An 18,732-nucleotide genomic window follows, 5' to 3' on the forward strand; every position below is an offset into this window, starting at 1 on the left:
GGTGGGTAAGGCTGCCTTTCATTACAGTACAGACTGTGGTCGGGTAAGACTGGCATCCATCATAGAACAGGCTGTAGTTGGATAAGGCTGGCATCCTTTATTGTATGGGATGTAACTGGGTAAGGCTGCCATTCGGTATAGTATAGGCTGCAGTTGGCCAAGGCTACCATTTGTTATAGTATGGTCTGTAGTTGTGTAAGGCTGCCTTTCATTTTGTAAGGCTGTAACTGGGTAAGTCCGGCATTCATTACAGTACAGGCTTTGGTTGGGCAGGGCAGCCTTTCATATTGTACAGGCTGTAGTTGGGTAAGGCAGTCTTTCATTTTGTACAGGCTGTAGTTGGGTAAGGCAGCCTTTCATTTTGTACAGGCTGTAGTTGGGTAAGGCTGCCTTTCATTTTGTACAGGCTGTAGTTGGGTAAGGCAGCCTTTCATTTTGTACAGGTTGTAGTTGGGTAAGGCAGCCTTTCGTTATAGTACGTGTTGTGGTCGGGGTAAGGCTGCCATTCGGCATTATACGGGTTGTAATTGGGTACGGCTGCCATTTAGTATAGTACGGCCTGGCATTCGGTATAGTGTGAGTTGTAGTTGGGTAAGGCTGCCATTCGGTATAGTGTGAGTTGTAGTTGGGTAAGGCTGCCATTTGATATAGTATGGGTTGTAGTTGGGAAAGATTGGCATCCATTATAGTAACCTGCTGTAGTTGGGTAAGGCAGGCATTCGGTATCGTGCAGGTTGTAGATGGGTCAGGCTGCCATTCGGTGTATTACGGGTTGTAGTTGGGTAAGGCTGCCTTTCGGTATAGTACAGGTTGTAGTTGGGTAAGACTGCCTTTCGGTATAATACGGGCTGTAGTTTGGTAAGGCTGCCATTCAGTATAGTACAGGTTGTAGATGGGTAAGGCTGCCATTCGGTATAGTACGGGTTGTAGTTGGGAAAGATTGGCATCCATTATAGTTACCTGCTGTAGTTGGGTAAGCCTGGCATTCGGTATAGTTTGGGCTGTAGTTGGGTATGGCTGCCATTCAGAACAATAGGGGTTGTAGTTGGGTAAGGCTGCCATTCAGTACATTACAGGTTGTAGTTGGGAAAGTCTGCCTTCCGGTATAATACGGGCTGTAGTTGGGTAAGGCTGCCATTTGGTATAGTACAGGTTTTAGTTGGGTAAGGCTGCCATTCGGTATAGTACAGGTTGCAGTTGGGTAAGACTGCCTTTCGGTATAATGCGGGCTGTAGTTGGGTAAGGCTGCCATTCTTTAAAGTACGGGTTGTAGTTGGGTAAGGCTGCCATTCAGTATAGTACAGGTTGTCGTTGGGTGAGGCTGCCTTTCTGTATAGTACAGGTTGTAGTTGGGTAAGGCTGCCTTTTGGTATAATGCGGGCTGTAGTTGGGTAAGGATGCCATTCAGTATAATACGGGTTGTAGTTGGGTAAGGCTGCCATTCAGCATAGTTCGGGTTGTAGTTGGGTAAGGCTGCCATTCGGTATAATACGGGTTGTAGTTGGGTAAGGCTGCCATTCAGTATAGTACAGGTTGTAGCTGGGTAATGTTGCCTTTCGGTATAATACGGGCTGTAGTTGGGTAAGGCTGCCATTCGGTATAATACGGGTTGTAGTTGGGTAAGGCTGCCATTCAGTATAGTACAGGTTGTAGTTGGGTAAGGCTGCCATTCAGTATAGTACAGGTTGTCGTTGGGTGAGGCTGCCTTTCTGTATAGTACAGGTTGTAGTTGGGTAAGGCTGCCTTTTGGTATAATGCGGGCTGTAGTTGGGTAAGGATGCCATTCAGTATAATACGGGTTGTAGTTGGGTAAGGCTGCCATTCAGCATAGTTCGGGTTGTAGTTGGGTAAGGCTGCCATTCGGTATAATACGGGTTGTAGTTGGGTAAGGCTGCCATTCAGTATAGTACAGGTTGTAGCTGGGTAATGTTGCCTTTCGGTATAATACGGGCTGTAGTTGGGTAAGGCTGCCATTCGGTATAATACGGGTTGTAGTTGGGTAAGGCTGCCATTCTTTAAAGTACAGGTTGTAGTTGGGTAAGGCTGCCTTTCGGTATAATACGGGCTGTAGTTGGGTAAGGCTGCCATTCAGTATAGTACAGGTTGTAGTTGGGTCATGTTGCCTTTCGGTATAATACGGGCTGTAGTTGGGTAAGGCTGCCATTCTTTAAAGCACGGGTTGTAAGTAGGTAAGGCTGCCATTCCTTAATGTACAGGTTGTAGTTGGATAAGGCTGCCTTTCGTTATAGTACGGGATGTAGTTGGATAAGGCTGCCTTTCGTTATAGTACGAGCTGTATTTGGATAAGGCTGCCTTTCGTTATAGTACGGGCTGTGTTTGGATAAGGCTGCCTTTCGTTTTAGTACAGGCTGTAGTTGGATAAGGCTGCCTTTCGTTATAGTACAGGCTGTAGTTGGATAAGGCTGCCTTTCGTTATAGTACAGGCTGTAGTTGGGTAAGGCTGCCTTTCGTTATAGTACGGGATGTAGTTGGATAAGGCTGCCTTTCGTTATAGTGTGGGCTGTATTTGGGTAAGACTGCCTTTCGTTATAGTACAGACTGTGGTTGGGTAAGGCTGCCTTACGTTATAGTACGGGCTATAGTTAGGTATGCTGCCTTTCGTTATAATACGGGATGTAGTTGGATAAGACTGCCTTTCGTTATAGTACAAACTGTGGTTGGGTAAGGCTGCCATTCAGTATAGTACGCGCTGTAGTTGGGTAAGGCTGCCATTCGGTATAGTACGCGCTGTAGTTGGGTAAGGCTGCCATTCGGTATAGTACGCACTGTAGTTGCGTAAGTCTGCCATTCGGTATAGTGTGGTCTGTTGTTGGGTAAGGCTGGCATCCATTATAGTTATGGGCTGTAGTTGGGTAAGGCTGCCATTCGGTATAGTACGAGTTGTAGTTGGGTAAGGCTGCCTTTCAGTATAATACAGGCTGTAGTTGGGTAAGGCTGCCTTTCGTTATAGTACGGGCTGTAGTTGGGTAAGGCTGCTTTTCGTTATAATAAGGGACGTAGTTGGGTAAGGCTTTTTTTCGTTATAGTCCGGGATGTAGTTGACTAAGGCTGCTTTTCGTTATAGTACGGGCTTAGTTGGGTAAAGCTGCTTTTCGTTATAGTACGGGCTGTAGTTGGATAAGGCTGCCTTTCGTTATAGTACAGGATGTAGTTGGATAAGGCTGCCTTTCGTTATAGTACGGGATGTAGTTGGATAAGGCTGCCTTTCGTTATCGTACAGGCTGTAGTTGAAAAAGGCTGCTTTTTGTTATAGTACGGGCTGTAGTTGGATAAGGCTGCTTTTCGTTATAATACGGGATGTAGTTGGGTATGGCTGCTTTTTTTTATAGCACGGGATGTAGTTGGATAAAGATGCTTTTCGTTATAATACGGGATGTAGTTGGGTACAGCTGCCTTTCGTTATATCACGGGCTAGTGTTGGATAAGGCTGCCTTTCGTTATAGTACGGGATGTAGTTGGATAAGGCTGCCTTTCGTTATAGTACAGGCTGTAGTTGGGTAAGGCTGCCTTTCGTTATAGTACAGGCTGTAGTTGGATAAGGCTGGCATCCTTTATGGGATGTAACTGGGTAAGGCTGCCTTTCAGTATAATACAGGCTGTAGTTGGGTAAGTTGCCATTCGGTATCGTACGGGCTGTAGTTGGATAAGGCTGCTTTTCGTTATAGTACGGGCTGTAGTTGGATAAGGCTGCTTTTCGTTATAATACGGGATGTAGTTGGGTAAGTCTGCTTTTCGTTATAATACGGGATGTAGTTGGGTACGGCTGCCTTTCGTTATAGTACGGGCTGTAGTTGGGCATGGCTGACTTTCGTTATAGTACGGGATGTAGTTGGATAAGGTTGCCTTTCGTTATAATACGGGATGTAGTTGGATAAGGCTGCCTTTCGTTATAGTGCGGAATGTAGTTGGATTAGGCTGCCTTTCGTTATTGTACAGACTGTGGTTGGGTAAGGCTGCCATTTGTTATAGTACGCACTGTAGTTGGGTAAGGCTGCCATTCAGTATAGTACGCGCTGTAGTTGGGTAAGGCTGCCATTCGGTATAGTACGCACTGTAGTTGGGTAAGTCTGCCATTTGGTATAATGTGGTCTGTTGTTGGGTAAGGCTGGCATCCATTATAGTTATGGGCTGTAGTTGGTTAAGGCTGCCATTCGTTATAGTACGGGCTGTAGTTGAGTAAGGCTGCCATTCGTTATAATAAGGGACGTGGTTGGGTAAGGCTGCCCTTCCTTATAGTACGGGATGTAGTTGGATAAGGCTGCTTTTCGTTATAGTACGGGATGTAGTTGGATAAGGCTGCCTTTCGTTATAATACGGGATGTAGTTGGATAAGGCTTCCTTTCTCTATAGTACGGGCTGTAGTTGGATAAGGCTGCCTTTCGCTATAGTACGGGCTGTAGTTGGATAAGGCTGCTTTTCGTTATAGTACGAATGTAGTTGGATAAGGCTGCCCTTCCTTATAGTACGGGTTGTAGTTGGATAAGGCTGCTTTTCGTTATAGTATGGGATGTAGTTGGATAAGGCTGCTTTTCGTTATAGTACATGATCTAGTTGGATAAGGCTGCTTTTCGTTATAGTACGGGATGTAGTTGGATAAGGCTGCTTTTCGTTATAGTACGGGCTGTAGTTGGATAAGGCTGCCTTTCGTTATAGTACGGGCTGTAGTTGGATAAGGCTGCTTTTCGTTATAAAACGTGATGTAGTTGGATAAGGTTGCTTTTCGTTATAATACGGGATGTAGTTGGATAAGGTTGCTTTTCGTTATAGTACGGGATGTAGTTGGATAAGGCTGCCCTTCCTTATAGTACGGGATGTAGTTGGATAAGGCTGCTTTTCGTTATAGTACGGGATGTAGTTGGATAAGGCTGCCCTTCCTTATAGTACGGGTTGTAGTTGGATAAGGCTGCTTTTCGTTATAGTACGGGATGTAGTTGGATATGGCTGCTTTTCGTTATATTACGGGATGTAGTTGGATCAGGCTGCCTTTCGCTACAGTGCGAGCTGTTGTTGGGTAAAGCTGCTTTTCGTTATATTACGGGCTGTAGTTGGATAAGGCTGCCTTTCGTTATTATACGGGCTGTAGTTGGGTAAGCTGCTTTTCGTTATATTACAGACTGTGGTTGGGTAAGGCTGACTTTCGTTATAGTACGGGCTGTAGTTAGGTAAGCTGCCTTTCGTTATAATACGGGATGTAGTTGGATAAGTCTGCCCTTCGTTATAGTGCGGGCTGTAGTTGGGTAAGACTGCCTTTCGTTATAGTACAGACTGTGGTTGGGTAAGGCTGCCATTTGTTATAGTACGCACTGTAGTTGGGTAAGGCTGCCATTCAGTATAGTACGCGCTGTAGTTGGGTAAGGCTGCCATTCGGTATAGTACGCACTGTAGTTGGGTAAGTCTGCCATTTGGTATAATGTGGTCTGTTGTTGGGTAAGGCTGGCATCCATTATAGTTATGGGCTGTAGTTGGGTAAGGCTGCCATTCGTTATAGTACGGGCTGTAGTTGAGTAAGGCTGCCATTCGTTATAATAAGGGACGTGGTTGGGTAAGGCTGCCTTTCGTTATAGTACGGGATGTAGTTGGGTAAGGCTGCTTTTCGTTATAGTCCGGGATGTAGTTGGATAAGGCTGCTTTTCGTTATAGTACGGGCTGTAGTTGGGATCAGCTGCTTTTCGTTATAGTACGGGCTGTAGTTGGATAAGGCTGCCTTTCGTTATTGTACGGGATGTAGTTGGGTAAGGCTGCTTTTCGTTATAGTACGGGATGTAGTTGGATAAGGCTGCCTTTCGTTATAGTGCAGGCTGTCGTTGGATAAGGCTGCTTTTCATTATAGTACGGGCTGTAGTTGGATAAGGCTGCCTTTCGTTATAGTACGGGCTGTAGTTGGATAAGGCTGCTTTTCGTTATAATACGGGATGTAGTTGGATAAGGCTGCTTTTCGTTATAGTACGGGCTGTAGTTGGGTAAGGCTGCTTTTCGTTATAATACGGGATGTAGTTGGATAAGGCTGCTTTTCGTTATAGTATGGGATGTAGTTGGATAATGCTGCCTTTCGTTATAGTACGGCTGTAGTTGGATAAGGCTGTTTTTCGTTATAGTACGGGCTGTAGTTGGATAAGGCTGCCTTTCGTTATAGTACGGGCTGTAGTTGGATAAGGCTGCCTTTTGTTATTGTGCGAACTGTAGTTGGGTAAAGCTTCTTTTCGTTATATTACGGGATGTAGTTGAATAAGGCTGCCTTTCGTTATAATACGGGCTGTAGTTGGCTAAGCTGCTTTTCGATATAGTACAGACTGTGGTTGGGTAAGGCTGCCTTTCGTTATAGTACGAGCTATAGTTAGGTAAGCTGTCTTTCGTTATAATACGGATGTAGTTGGGTAAGTCTGCCCTTCGTTATAGTGCGGGCTGTAGTTGGGTAAGGCTGCCTTTTGTTATAGTACAGACTGTAGTTGGGTAAGGCTGCCATTCGGTATAGTAAGTGCTGTAGTTGGGTAAGGCTGCCATTCGGTATATTACGCGCTGTAGTTGGGTAAGGCTGCCATTCGGTGTAGTACGCGCTGTAGTCAGGTAAGGCTGCCATTCGGTATAGTACGCATTGTAGTTGGGTAAGTCTGCCATTCGGTATAGTGTGGTCTGTTGTTGGGTAAGGCTGGCATCCATTGTAGTTATGGGTTGTAGTTGGGTAAGGCTGCCATTCGGTATAGTACGAGTTGTAGTTGGGTAAGGCTGCCTTTCAGTATAATACAGGCTGTAGTTGGGTAAGGCTGCCTTTCGTTATAGTACGGGCTGTAGTTGGGTAAGGCTGCTTTTCGTTATAATAAGGGACGTAGTTGGGTAAGGCTTTTTTTCGTTATAGTCCGGGATGTAGTTGACTAAGGCTGCTTTTCGTTATAGTACGGGCTTAGTTGGGTAAAGCTGCTTTTCGTTATAGTACGGGCTGTAGTTGGATAAGGCTGCCTTTCGTTATAGTACAGGATGTAGTTGGATAAGGCTGCCTTTCGTTATAGTACGGGATGTAGTTGGATAAGGCTGCCTTTCGTTATCGTACAGGCTGTAGTTGAAAAAGGCTGCTTTTTGTTATAGTACGGGCTGTAGTTGGATAAGGCTGCTTTTCGTTATAATACGGGATGTAGTTGGGTATGGCTGCTTTTTTTTATAGCACGGGATGTAGTTGGATAAAGATGCTTTTCGTTATAATACGGGATGTAGTTGGGTACAGCTGCCTTTCGTTATATTACGGGCTGTAGTTGGATAAGGCTGCCTTTCGTTATAGTACGGGATGTAGTTGGATAAGGCTGCCTTTCGTTATAGTACAGGCTGTAGTTGGGTAAGGCTGCCTTTCGTTATAGTACGGGCTGTAGTTGGATAAGGCTGGCATCCTTTATGGGATGTAACTGGGTAAGGCTGCCTTTCAGTATAATACAGGCTGTAGTTGGGTAAGTTGCCATTCGGTATAGTACGGGCTGTAGTTGGATAAGGCTGCTTTTCGTTATAGTACGGGCTGTAGTTGGATAAGGCTGCTTTTCGTTATAATACAGGATGTAGTTGGGTAAGTCTGCTTTTCGTTATAATACGGGATGTAGTTGGGTACGGCTGCCTTTCGTTATAGTACGGGCTGTAGTTGGGCATGGCTGACTTTCGTTATAGTACGGGATGTAGTTGGATAAGGTTGCCTTTCGTTATAATACGGGATGTAGTTGGATAAGGCTGCCTTTCGTTATTGTACAGGATATAGTTTGGTAAGGCTGCCTTTCGTTATAGTACGGGATGTAGTTGGATAATGCTGCCTTTCGTTATAGTACGGGATGTAGTTGGATAAGGCTGCTTTTCGTTATAGTACGGGCTGTAGTTGGATAAGGCTGCTTTTCGTTATAGTACGGGATGTAGTTGGATAAGGGTGCTTTTCGCTATAGTACGGGATGTAGTTGGATAAGGCTGCCTTTCGTTATAGTACGAGCTGTAGTTAGATAAGGCTGCCTTTCGTTATATTACGGGATGTAGTTGGGTATGGCTGCTTTTCGTTATAGTACGTGATGTAGTTGGACAAGGCTGCTTTTCGTTATAGTACGGGATGTAGTTGGATAAGGCTGCTTTTCGTTATAATACGGGCTGTAGTTGGGTAAGGCTGCTTTTCGTTATAGTACGGGATGTAGTTGGATAAGGGTGCTTTTCGTTATATTACGGGATGTAGTTGGATAAGGCTGCCTTTCGTTATAGTGCAAGCTGTAGTTGGATAAGGCTGCTTTTCGTTATATTACGGGATGTAGTTGGATAAGGCTGCCTTTTTTCATAATACGGGCTGTAGCTGGATAAGGCTGCCTTTCGTTATAGTACGGGCTGTGGTTGGATAAGGCTGCCTTTCGTTATAGTACGGGCTGTGGTTGGATAAAGCTGCCTTTTGTTATAGTGCGGGCTGTAGTTGGGTAAGACTGCCTTTCGTTATAGTACAGACTGTGGTTGGGTAAGGCTGCCATTCGTTATAGTACGCACTGTAGTTGGGTAAGGCTGCCATTCAGTATATTACGCGCTGTAGTTGGGTAAGGCTGCCATTCGGTATAGTGTGGTCTGTTGTTGGGTAAGGCTGGCATCCATTATAGTTATGGGCTGTAGTTGGGTAAGGCTGCCATTCGTTATAGTACGGGCTGTAGTTGGGCAAGGCTGCTTTTCGTTATAATAAGGGATGTAGTTGGGTAAGGCTGCCTTTCGTTATAGTACAGGATGTAGTTGGATAAGGCTACTTTTCGTTATAGTACGGGCTGTAGTTGGGTACAGCTGCTTTTCGTTATAGTGAGGGCTGTAGTTGGATAAGGCTGCCTTTCGTTATTGTACGGGAAGTAGTTGGGTAAGGCTGCCTTTCGTTATATTACGGGATGTAGTTGGATAAGGCTTCCTTTCGCTATAGTACGGGCTGTAGTTGGATAAGGCTGCCTTTCGCTATAGTCCGGGCTGTAGTTGGATAAGGCTTCTTTTCATTATAGTACGAACGTAGTTGGATAAGGCTGCCCTTCCTTATAGTACGGGATGTAGTTGGATAAGGCTGCTTTTCGTTATAGTACGGGATGTAGTTGGATAAGGCTGCCTTTCGTTATAATACGGGATGTAGTTGGATAAGGCTTCCTTTCACTATAGTACGGGCTGTAGTTGGATAAGGCTGCCTTTCGCTATAGTACGGGCTGTAGTTGGATAAGGCTGCTTTTCGTTATAGTACGAATGTAGTTGGATAAGGCTGCCCTTCCTTATAGTACGGGTTGTAGTTGGATAAGGCTGCTTTTCGTTATAGTATGGGATGTAGTTGGATAAGGCTGCTTTTCGTTACAGTACGTGATGTAGTTGGATAAGGCTGCTTTTCGTTATAGTACGGGATGTAGTTGGATAAGGCTGCTTTTCGTTATAGTACGGGCTGTAGTTGGATAAGGCTGCCTTTCGTTATAGTACGGGCTGTAGTTGGATAAGGCTGCTTTTCGTTATAAAACGTGATGTAGTTGGATAAGGTTGCTTTTCGTTATAATACGGGATGTAGTTGGATAAGGTTGCTTTTCGTTATAGTACGGGATGTAGTTGGATAAGGCTGCCCTTCCTTATAGTACGGGATGTAGTTGGATAAGGCTGCTTTTCGTTATAGTACGGGATGTAGTTGGATAAGGCTGCCCTTCCTTATAGTACGGGTTGTAGTTGGATAAGGCTGCTTTTCGTTATAGTACGGGGTGTAGTTGGATATGGCTGCTTTTCGTTATATTACGGGATGTAGTTGGATCAGGCTGCCTTTCGCTACAGTGCGAGCTGTTGTTGGGTAAAGCTGCTTTTCGTTATATTACGGGCTGTAGTTGGATAAGGCTGCCTTTCGTTATTATACGGGCTGTAGTTGGGTAAGCTGCTTTTCGTTATATTACAGACTGTGGTTGGGTAAGGCTGACTTTCGTTATAGTGCGGGCTGTAGTTAGGTAAGCTGCCTTTCGTTATAATACGGGATGTAGTTGGATAAGTCTGCCCTTCGTTATAGTGCGGGCTGTAGTTGGGTAAGACTGCCTTTCGTTATAGTACAGACTGTGGTTGGGTAAGGCTGCCATTTGTTATAGTACGCACTGTAGTTGGGTAAGGCTGCCATTCAGTATAGTACGCGCTGTAGTTGGGTAAGGCTGCCATTCGGTATAGTACGCACTGTAGTTGGGTAAGTCTGCCATTTGGTATAATGTGGTCTGTTGTTGGGTAAGGCTGGCATCCATTATAGTTATGGGCTGTAGTTGGGTAAGGCTGCCATTCGTTATAGTACGGGCTGTAGTTGAGTAAGGCTGCCATTCGTTATAATAAGGGACGTGGTTGGGTAAGGCTGCCTTTCGTTATAGTACGGGATGTAGTTGGATAAGGCTGCCTTTCGTTATAGTGCAGGCTGTCGTTGGATAAGGCTGCTTTTCGTTATAGTACGGGCTGTAGTTGGATAAGGCTGCCTTTCGTTATAGTACGGGCTGTAGTTGGATAAGGCTGCTTTTCGTTATAATACGGGATGTAGTTGGATAAGGCTGCTTTTCGTTATAGTACGGGCTGTAGTTGGGTAAGGCTGCTTTTCGTTATAATACGGGATGTAGTTGGATAAGGCTGCTTTTCGTTATAGTATGGGATGTAGTTGGATAATGCTGCCTTTCGTTATAGTACGGCTGTAGTTGGATAAGGCTGTTTTTCGTTATAGTACGGGCTGTAGTTGGATAAGGCTGCCTTTCGTTATAGTACGGGCTGTAGTTGGCTAAGCTGCTTTTCGATATAGTACAGACTGTGGTTGGGTAAGGCTGCCTTTCGTTATAGTACGAGCTATAGTTAGGTAAGCTGTCTTTCGTTATAATACGGGATGTAGTTGGGTAAGTCTGCCCTTCGTTATAGTGCGGGCTGTAGTTGGGTAAGGCTGCCTTTTGTTATAGTACAGACTGTAGTTGGGTAAGGCTGCCATTCGGTATAGTAAGTGCTGTAGTTGGGTAAGGCTGCCATTCGGTATATTACGCGCTGTAGTTGGGTAAGGCTGCCATTCGGTGTAGTACGCGCTGTAGTCAGGTAAGGCTGCCATTCGGTATAGTACGCATTGTAGTTGGGTAAGTCTGCCATTCGGTATAGTGTGGTCTGTTGTTGGGTAAGGCTGGCATCCATTGTAGTTATGGGCTGTAGTTGGGTGAGGCTGCCATTCGGTATAGTACGCGCTGTAGTTGGGTAAGGCTGCCATTCGGTATAGTACGCACTGTAGTTGGGTAAGGCTGCCATTCGGTATAGTACGCACTGTAGTTGGGTAAGTCTGCCATTCGGTATAGTGTGGTCTGTTGTTGGGTAAGGCTGGCATCTATTGTAGTTATGGGCTGTAGTTGGGTGAGGCTGCCATTCGGTATAGTACGAGTTGTAGTTGGGAAGGCTGCCTTTCAGTATAATACAGGCTGTAGTTGGGTAAGTTGCCATTTGGTATAGTACGGGCTGTAGTTGGGTAAGGCTCACAACCATTATCTCTACTGGCTGTAGTTTGGTAAGGCTCGCATCCATTATATCTACCGGCTGTAGTTGGGTAAGGCTCGCAACCATTATATCTACCGGCTGTAGTTGGGTAAGGCTGCCATTCAGTATAATACAAGCTGTAGTTGGGTAAGGCTGGCATCCATTTTCGTTACGGGCTGTAGTTGGGTAATGCTGCCATTTGGTATAATACGGGCTGTTGTTGGGTAAGGCTGCCTTTCATTATAGTACGGGCTTTCTGTCAACTCTCTTGTTTTGTGCTCTGATTTCCAGAAGTAGAATAAATTTCACAAGATCCAAAACCTTTAAATATGTTGAGTGGGTTAACCTGCTATGACTCAGTTATCCCAATTTACTACATAAAGCTCTGAGACTGGTGTCCAGCCCATTTCCCTGTCTTCTAATACTAACTAGATAGGTCAAAAGACTAAATTTAATTGGTTTATTCATGAGTAATGTAACACGAAGACAGTGAGCTACAGTAAGAGCATAGTGCAGAGCTTAAAACATATAGTTGCATCTATCCAAAAGTGGTTAAAATACTCCCTTTAGAATATATGCAGTCTTGTACACTGGATGAAGGTCCTTTGAAAGTTTTCCAATGTGAGATCATATATTAGGTGATTTAATTCCTATGTCAAGCTTGAATTCAACTTCCTAGTGTACAGAACTGAACAAAGATCTTCATTTAGTCCAAACTAAAGGCTTCTATTGGCAATCAAGTAGAAGGACACAATGAAGCATTCAGTATACGTGGTGACTCATGTGGGGGTGCCACTGTGAACATCTATCGTATACCTATTAATGTTTGATTAACACTGAGTCATAGCCCCCATGTCCTAACTCATCTACTGATCTAACAACTTGACTTGTGCATTTGATAACTAAGCAACAGCCTCAGTTTTGAAATTTGATGGTGGAAAGATCAGCTACCAACTTAATTTTTAAAAAGTGTATTGCATGAAGCACAGGCATTTTCTTGCTGAACAGACTGGAAGCGCTGCTTTCATCACAGAATTCACTGTGGGGAGCAAAATATTCACCAAACCAGTTTTTGGTACTCTCAAGATCCCATGCATGGCTACCTAGATATATTTGGACTTATCCACAGACAACATGGTAAAGATATTTTGCGAAAAATAATATAGATATAGCATTTTCATATCAGATTGTATAAAAAGTAGTTTGGTAGTGCAGAGCTTGAGTATTGCTGAAAAAAGAGACTTGACAGAGCTTTTGGTCTTGCATTCGTCAGGACACTTTGCAAAAATACCAATATAAAGGGAAAACAACAATTTACACTGTATGAGAGTAGAGTGCTAATTGGTTGGAAATTAGACTCTGATTGGTAGAGGCGTTGCCAAGGAGAATGCACCATTGATGGTGGCTGACAGTTAACTGGCAAGCATTGTTTGAAATTTAAACCAGGCAGCTTGACCCTGATTGGTCAAGGCATTACCCTGAGGAATGAGACAGCAAATGGCTGTCACTTATTTTGTTTAGCTGGAACAGGTGCAATGTTCTTTCTGTCTGCAAAGAACAGGGCCCTGTGTATTAATAGCCTCCAGTACAAGCAAATGTGCCACACTGCGAGTTTGACTGACAATCTTAAATTGGTTGTCAGTGTAATTTTTAGCACACAGGATTATTTAGCAAATCACGGAATCGCATCTAATGTTGGACACTTTTGAGTTTTGCAAGCACGGGCTGGTTGGGTACAGTTTGTACCTTGCTCATTGCAAACAGCGGCTGGGGCACGCCGTTGACGAAAAACTTTGATGTGTCTCCTTTTATCAGCAATAGCCAAATAATATAAATTATATATTTAACTAGGTAGATTAATACATTAATGTTTTAGTGCTGTATTACTGTGTTGCCTGATGGGTTCTACAAGTGCCTGCATGTCATTAAAACTATGGCCATTCTTGTGGAATAAAGGAATGACTTAAGCAGGCAATCCACTAACTAACTAAGCATTAACAAAGTAACATTGCATCAAAAATTGATCATTTATGAAGGAAACCCCGCACCCCCCCCCCAGCAATTCCTCACTGAGCATCTTCCCAATTTCACCAGAGCTGTTTGTGATGTCAAGATAGGACAATCCAAGGACCAGTCAGAAAGCTGAGAATAGATCACCTAGCTGGCTATTGGCAGTGAAATGAGGAGCCTTAGAAAGCTGATGGGGCGGTGGGTGGGGGGAACTACACAGGGTGTCAGAGTAAACAACTTGGTGTGCAGCAAGGTGCTAAGATGGCTCCACCTTCATATCTCTGCACAATGTTAGCTCCAACGCAGGAGTGTACCTTGTGATGGTGAAACCACTGCATGGTTGAAGAGGGAATTTAGATGATGAATCTCCTGGAGCACCTTATAGCAACTGGCTCAGAAGAAGCACAGCACGGTACGTGCAAGCAAGTGGAATGATTTTGGTATCAGATAGGGTATAGAAGGCTGAAAACTTTAGCTTTATAAGAAAAATATCTGTTGGAAGGGTAGTGTTAGGAAATAGAGACTGTTTAAGTAGATTATATTTGTATTTGAGAGTGTTAGGAATGAGTTTAACTTGAAAGTTGAAGTTTGATTTGTATTTCTGTATTTGTGTGTTAAGAAAAGGTCAGGTTGAGTTTTAGCTTCACTTTAAAATGTGAAAACTAGGACTTAGTTTCACTTTTGACAGAGACAGCAGATCTAAAGCTGTTTGTATACATGCATTTCTAATGAGTTTTGTGACTCTAGGGGAGAAGTTAAAGCGAACACGAGTAGAAAGAACTGTGCAGTTGCGTACCGACGGGCCCAGAGAGGCAGGACGCACTCACACACACACACACACCCACACACACACACACACACACACACACACACACACACACACACACAGTCTCTCTCTCTAAAGAGAAAGCAGTTGGAGTTCAATTGAAAGTATCTGCCAAGGAGAGACCGGAGAGCAAAGTCCCCAAAATCCAGGGAGTGGAACAGGAGAAAGTCCCAAGAAGAACTTCTAGTCAAAGACAGGACAGGAACCTGGAAAAGGCCCTGTTGTGAAGTTAAGAGTGAGGAGCAGAGAAAGGCTTCAAGGAAGAAAAGCCACGGGAAGCAGATTTAAAGCTATTTTAAGACTTGTGAGACGTCAGAAGGTCCAAAGAGACAACTGAAGATCTATAGCTTTCTGCTATGGGTGTATGAAGCAGTGGTGTACTATTGATGGCTGAGTCAGTGGGAGAGACTGCATGGAAAAGAGCTTGAAAGCATGTGGTGACCCAGGGGAGAGGAACATCGAAAGGAGAGTTTGAAACCTTGGAGGTGGACCTTTGTGGAAGGTGTCTGGGAGAAAACATCGACTTGGGAGAAAATTCCAAAGCGAGTTCTTGGAGAGTGGAGATTGGAAACTCTCATGTGAAAGATGGAGTTCAATGTGACTGGTTGGCTCACGGTGTGACAAGCATCTGGTGAGGGGAGTTGATGAGCGATCCATAGCATATGTTTGGGGTGGCATCTGTCATTTGTTTTCAGAGTGTGGTATGTCTGACCACAGGTCACCTGTTGGTTTAAATGGACTGTGCACTTACTGTGAACATTAGAGTATAAGATAACTTTTGTAACTTGTGTTATCCTTACAAATCTGTATATGTCTGTAAAGGTATAGTTGTGGGTGAAGGAGTATTGTAATATAGTTCATCTTTTCTTTTTAAGTAAATGTTTTATTCTTTTGTTAGGAGTTCATCAGCTGACTTCAGCACCTCTGTTCAGTACCTACTCTCCATGTATCTAAACAAAAAATTAAAATTAGGATCTATCAAGCCGGGTTCCACCCTGGGATCAGGCTTGTCCAGGGGTAATCTCAACTGGGACCATAACAGTAGAGTTGGTTAGAGTGGTGTACTTTAACCTCTGGAACCTGGGTTTGAATGCAACCTGAACTGATAGAACGATGGCCCCTCTTTCATTTGTAGCTTAACCTTGGAAATTGCCATCAGGATTTTTATAGGTGCAAAGTAATCCTCTCGTGCCATAACGTCTGCCTGGAACCACAGCAGTACATTCTGTCTGTGCCAGATCTCTTTCATCAGGGTAATTTTATACCCATAAATGTATCCTATTTATTTGAAATGAGTTTGGTCTATCTGTACTTGGTTCATTCTGGTCAACATGATAAAAATAATTTCAGGCGGCTCGCTAATGTACAAAGTGATGGTCCTTGACAGTACAATAAATGGTATACTTGCCGATGGTTTGCTTGTGGTTTCACTCAATAGTCTTTAGCCTCCACAAGGTATTCTTCTGAGGTTTCAGCACAGATTTCAAACCAGGGAATCCCAAGAGATTGCGGAAGACTTTAGTTTTCTCTTTCTGGACCTATATCCATTCCATTCCTTGAGTGCTCTGCCCAGAAGCAGGACTTATTCATTGTCTGCTGGTGCTTCATCCTGAGCCATTTCCCCTGGCAGTTCTTTTGTCAGTGATGCTTTGCCATTGTCTTCCACTCTCTGGGGCAGAGCAAGGAGGCAGGTCGCAAGTCTACCTCAGCCAGAACGGGAATTCAGTCCATGCTGTTGGCAGTATTCTGACCCACACACTAGCCATCCAGCCAACTGAGCTAATCAGCCGTTATCTGGGCCGATAAATGATGCAAATGCAATCTTTTTGAAAATTCTGTACTTTATACGTTTTTCCTATATTGTTTTACTTGTATGTTTTTCACTTTCCTGAACTCCATAAATGAGGTGAGAATGACTGTCCTTGACATCAAGGCAGCATTTGACCAAGAATGGCATCAAGGAGCCCTAGCAAAACGAGTCAATGGGGATCAGGGGGAAAACTCTCCACTGCTGTGAGTCATGCCTAGCACAAATAAAGATGGTTGTTGGAGGTCAATCACCTCCTTTCCAGGACATCACTGCAGGAGTTCTTCAGGTTAGTGTCCTCGGCCCAACCATCTTCAGCTGCTTCATCAATAACCTTCCTTCCATCATATGGTCAGCAGTGGGGATGTTCGCTGATGTTGGCACAATGATCAACACCATTCACGATTCCTCAGATACTGGAGCAGACCATGTCCAAATGCAGCAAGACCTGGACAATATCCAGGCTTGGGGTGTCAAGTAACATTTACACCACACAAATGCCAGGCAGTGATCTCCAACAAAAGAGAATCTAACCATCGCCCCTTGATGTTCAATGGCATTATCATCGCTGAATCCCCCACTATCAATTCCTGGAGGTTACTGTTGACCAGAAACTGGAATAAGCAAATAAATACTGTGGCTACAAGAGCAATTCAGAGGCTGGGAATTCTGCAGTGAGTAACTCACCTCTTGACTCCCCAAAGCTTGTTCACCATCTACCAGGCGCAAGTCAGGAATACTCTCCACTTGCCTGGGTGACTGCAGCTCCAACAGCACTCAAGAAGCTTGACACCATCCAGGACATAGCAGCCCGTTTGATTGGCACCCCATTGACAAACATTCACTCCCACCACCACCGATGCACATTGGCAGCAGTGCGTACCATCTACAAGGTGCACTGCAGGAACTCACCAAGGCCCCTTAGACAGCACTTTACAAACCCACGACCACTACCATCTAGAAGGCAAGGACAGCAGACACATGGGAACACCACCACCCAGAAGTTCCCCTCCTAGGGACTCAACGTCCTGACTTGGAAATATATCACTGTTCCTTCGCTGTCATTAGGTCAAAATCCTGGATCTCCCTCCATAACAGCACTGCGGGTGTACCTACACCACATGGACTGCAGCGGTTCAAGAAGGCAGCTCAGCACCACCTTCTCAAGGGCAATTAGGGTTGGGCAATAAATGCTGGCCTAGCCAGCCAGTCCAACATCCCATGAATAATAAAAATGTTTTCTGCAGCAATAGCAATGTCTATTGCGTCACTCAAACTGTCATTCAGAAATTAGTACATGGATGTCTCCAAGCGCGTATCAATATTTATTTACCGAGGATTTCCCCCCACTGAGAAAAACTTAATGGTCCAAATCGGAACACCATTCATTTGAGAGCTTCAATGTGTCAACAACTGGGGTCAGGCTTGAGACTAGTTTCTCTTTTTAAGAACTGCACATATATTGGTCTCTTAAATCTCTGAGTGATGTTCATTCACTGTCTGCAAGCATCACTGTTGCACCCTTGGTGTGGGAGCACATTGCAATATGTTCAGTATGTTTAACGTGCATGTGTTGTGGTGTATTTGTTTATGCAGCAACACTACCGCTCAGCCATTCTTATCCTTCATTGACATTGTAACAACAAGGGGTTTATAATTCTTTGTTTCTTTTATCTTGACAGGACTGTTTTGCTGTTAATAAGAATAATATTTGAATACTGTCAGTGTGTAGATGATATCCCTTCAATTACTACTGACATGCTCACTCGTCTCTCAGATTTATTAAAGGTACTTATTTAAAAACTATTTGTTATAACAGTATAGCTTAGCTGTGATGCTGTTCATGGTTGATTAGCTTGCCAGCATTCACACACACAATGATGAGCTGGGCAAGGTAATGGAATTCCTCCAGGTCTTGTGAAAGGGGATTTCTGTCTCACTTCTTCAAATGTGGAGAAGTAAGGAGACCAAAATGGAAATGAATCTTTGTGGAAAATCTTTAGTTTTCTTTAATCAAATGTTTGTTCTTTTCAGGGTGAGACTTGCAGTGTTAGCAAATGACACACTAGTCCCATTTTAGAATCAGGAGCCCTCAAACCAGCTGCAACATAGATCGAATGCAGATTTAAAAGTCTCCCTACTCTGTCCCAACATTTCTCTGTTCAATTTGAGCATCAGCTGCAGAAATATGTATTTTTCCATTTCTTGAATGAGTTACTCTGCTTGGTATCTTTGAGTCCGATTGACCGTGTCAATTCCTGTTTGGTTACAAGGCAGTTTGTGCCATACAGCAAGGATCACATGGAAAGAGTTTCAGGTTATTTTGTCCTTGCAGTTAGTTGTGGGGTTAATTAAACCCAGGGTGCCAACCTCAATCACCCAGTATCCCCAAAGGAATTCTTTTAGAATTTTATCACCTTTATTTTAATGTGGTTTGAGAGTCAATTATAATTTAGGCCAATTAAGAAAATAAAATTTAATGCAAACCATTCCTTGAGCACTGAAATGCCTTTTCGCACCTCAAAGCTGGGCATTCTTTTCTTGATAGCAAATTGCTATTTTTATTACCCAGCAGTTGGTAAAGCTGAGTTATTTAAAAATCCCG

The 18,732-nt window shown here is 44.0% G+C and overlaps 1 protein-coding gene across 4 annotated transcripts in view; it reads left to right on the forward strand.

The window, feature by feature from the left end:
• vps54 (VPS54 subunit of GARP complex) overlaps positions 1-18,732 on the forward strand; it is a 144,192-nt gene that overhangs the window by 102,543 nt on the left and 22,917 nt on the right. For all 4 annotated transcript variants that reach the window (XR_005941698.1, XM_041177147.1, XM_041177158.1 and 1 more), the window contains exon 17: positions 17,810-17,915. Coding sequence is in view for 3 of the 4 variants with exons in the window: in XM_041177147.1 (XP_041033081.1) it covers positions 17,810-17,915 (106 nt within the window). In the remaining variant the exon portion in view is untranslated. The remainder of the gene's footprint in view (positions 1-17,809; positions 17,916-18,732) is intronic.

Source organism: Carcharodon carcharias, chromosome 2 (genome assembly GCF_017639515.1).
Source record: "Carcharodon carcharias isolate sCarCar2 chromosome 2, sCarCar2.pri, whole genome shotgun sequence".
NCBI lineage: Eukaryota > Metazoa > Chordata > Chondrichthyes > Lamniformes > Lamnidae > Carcharodon > Carcharodon carcharias.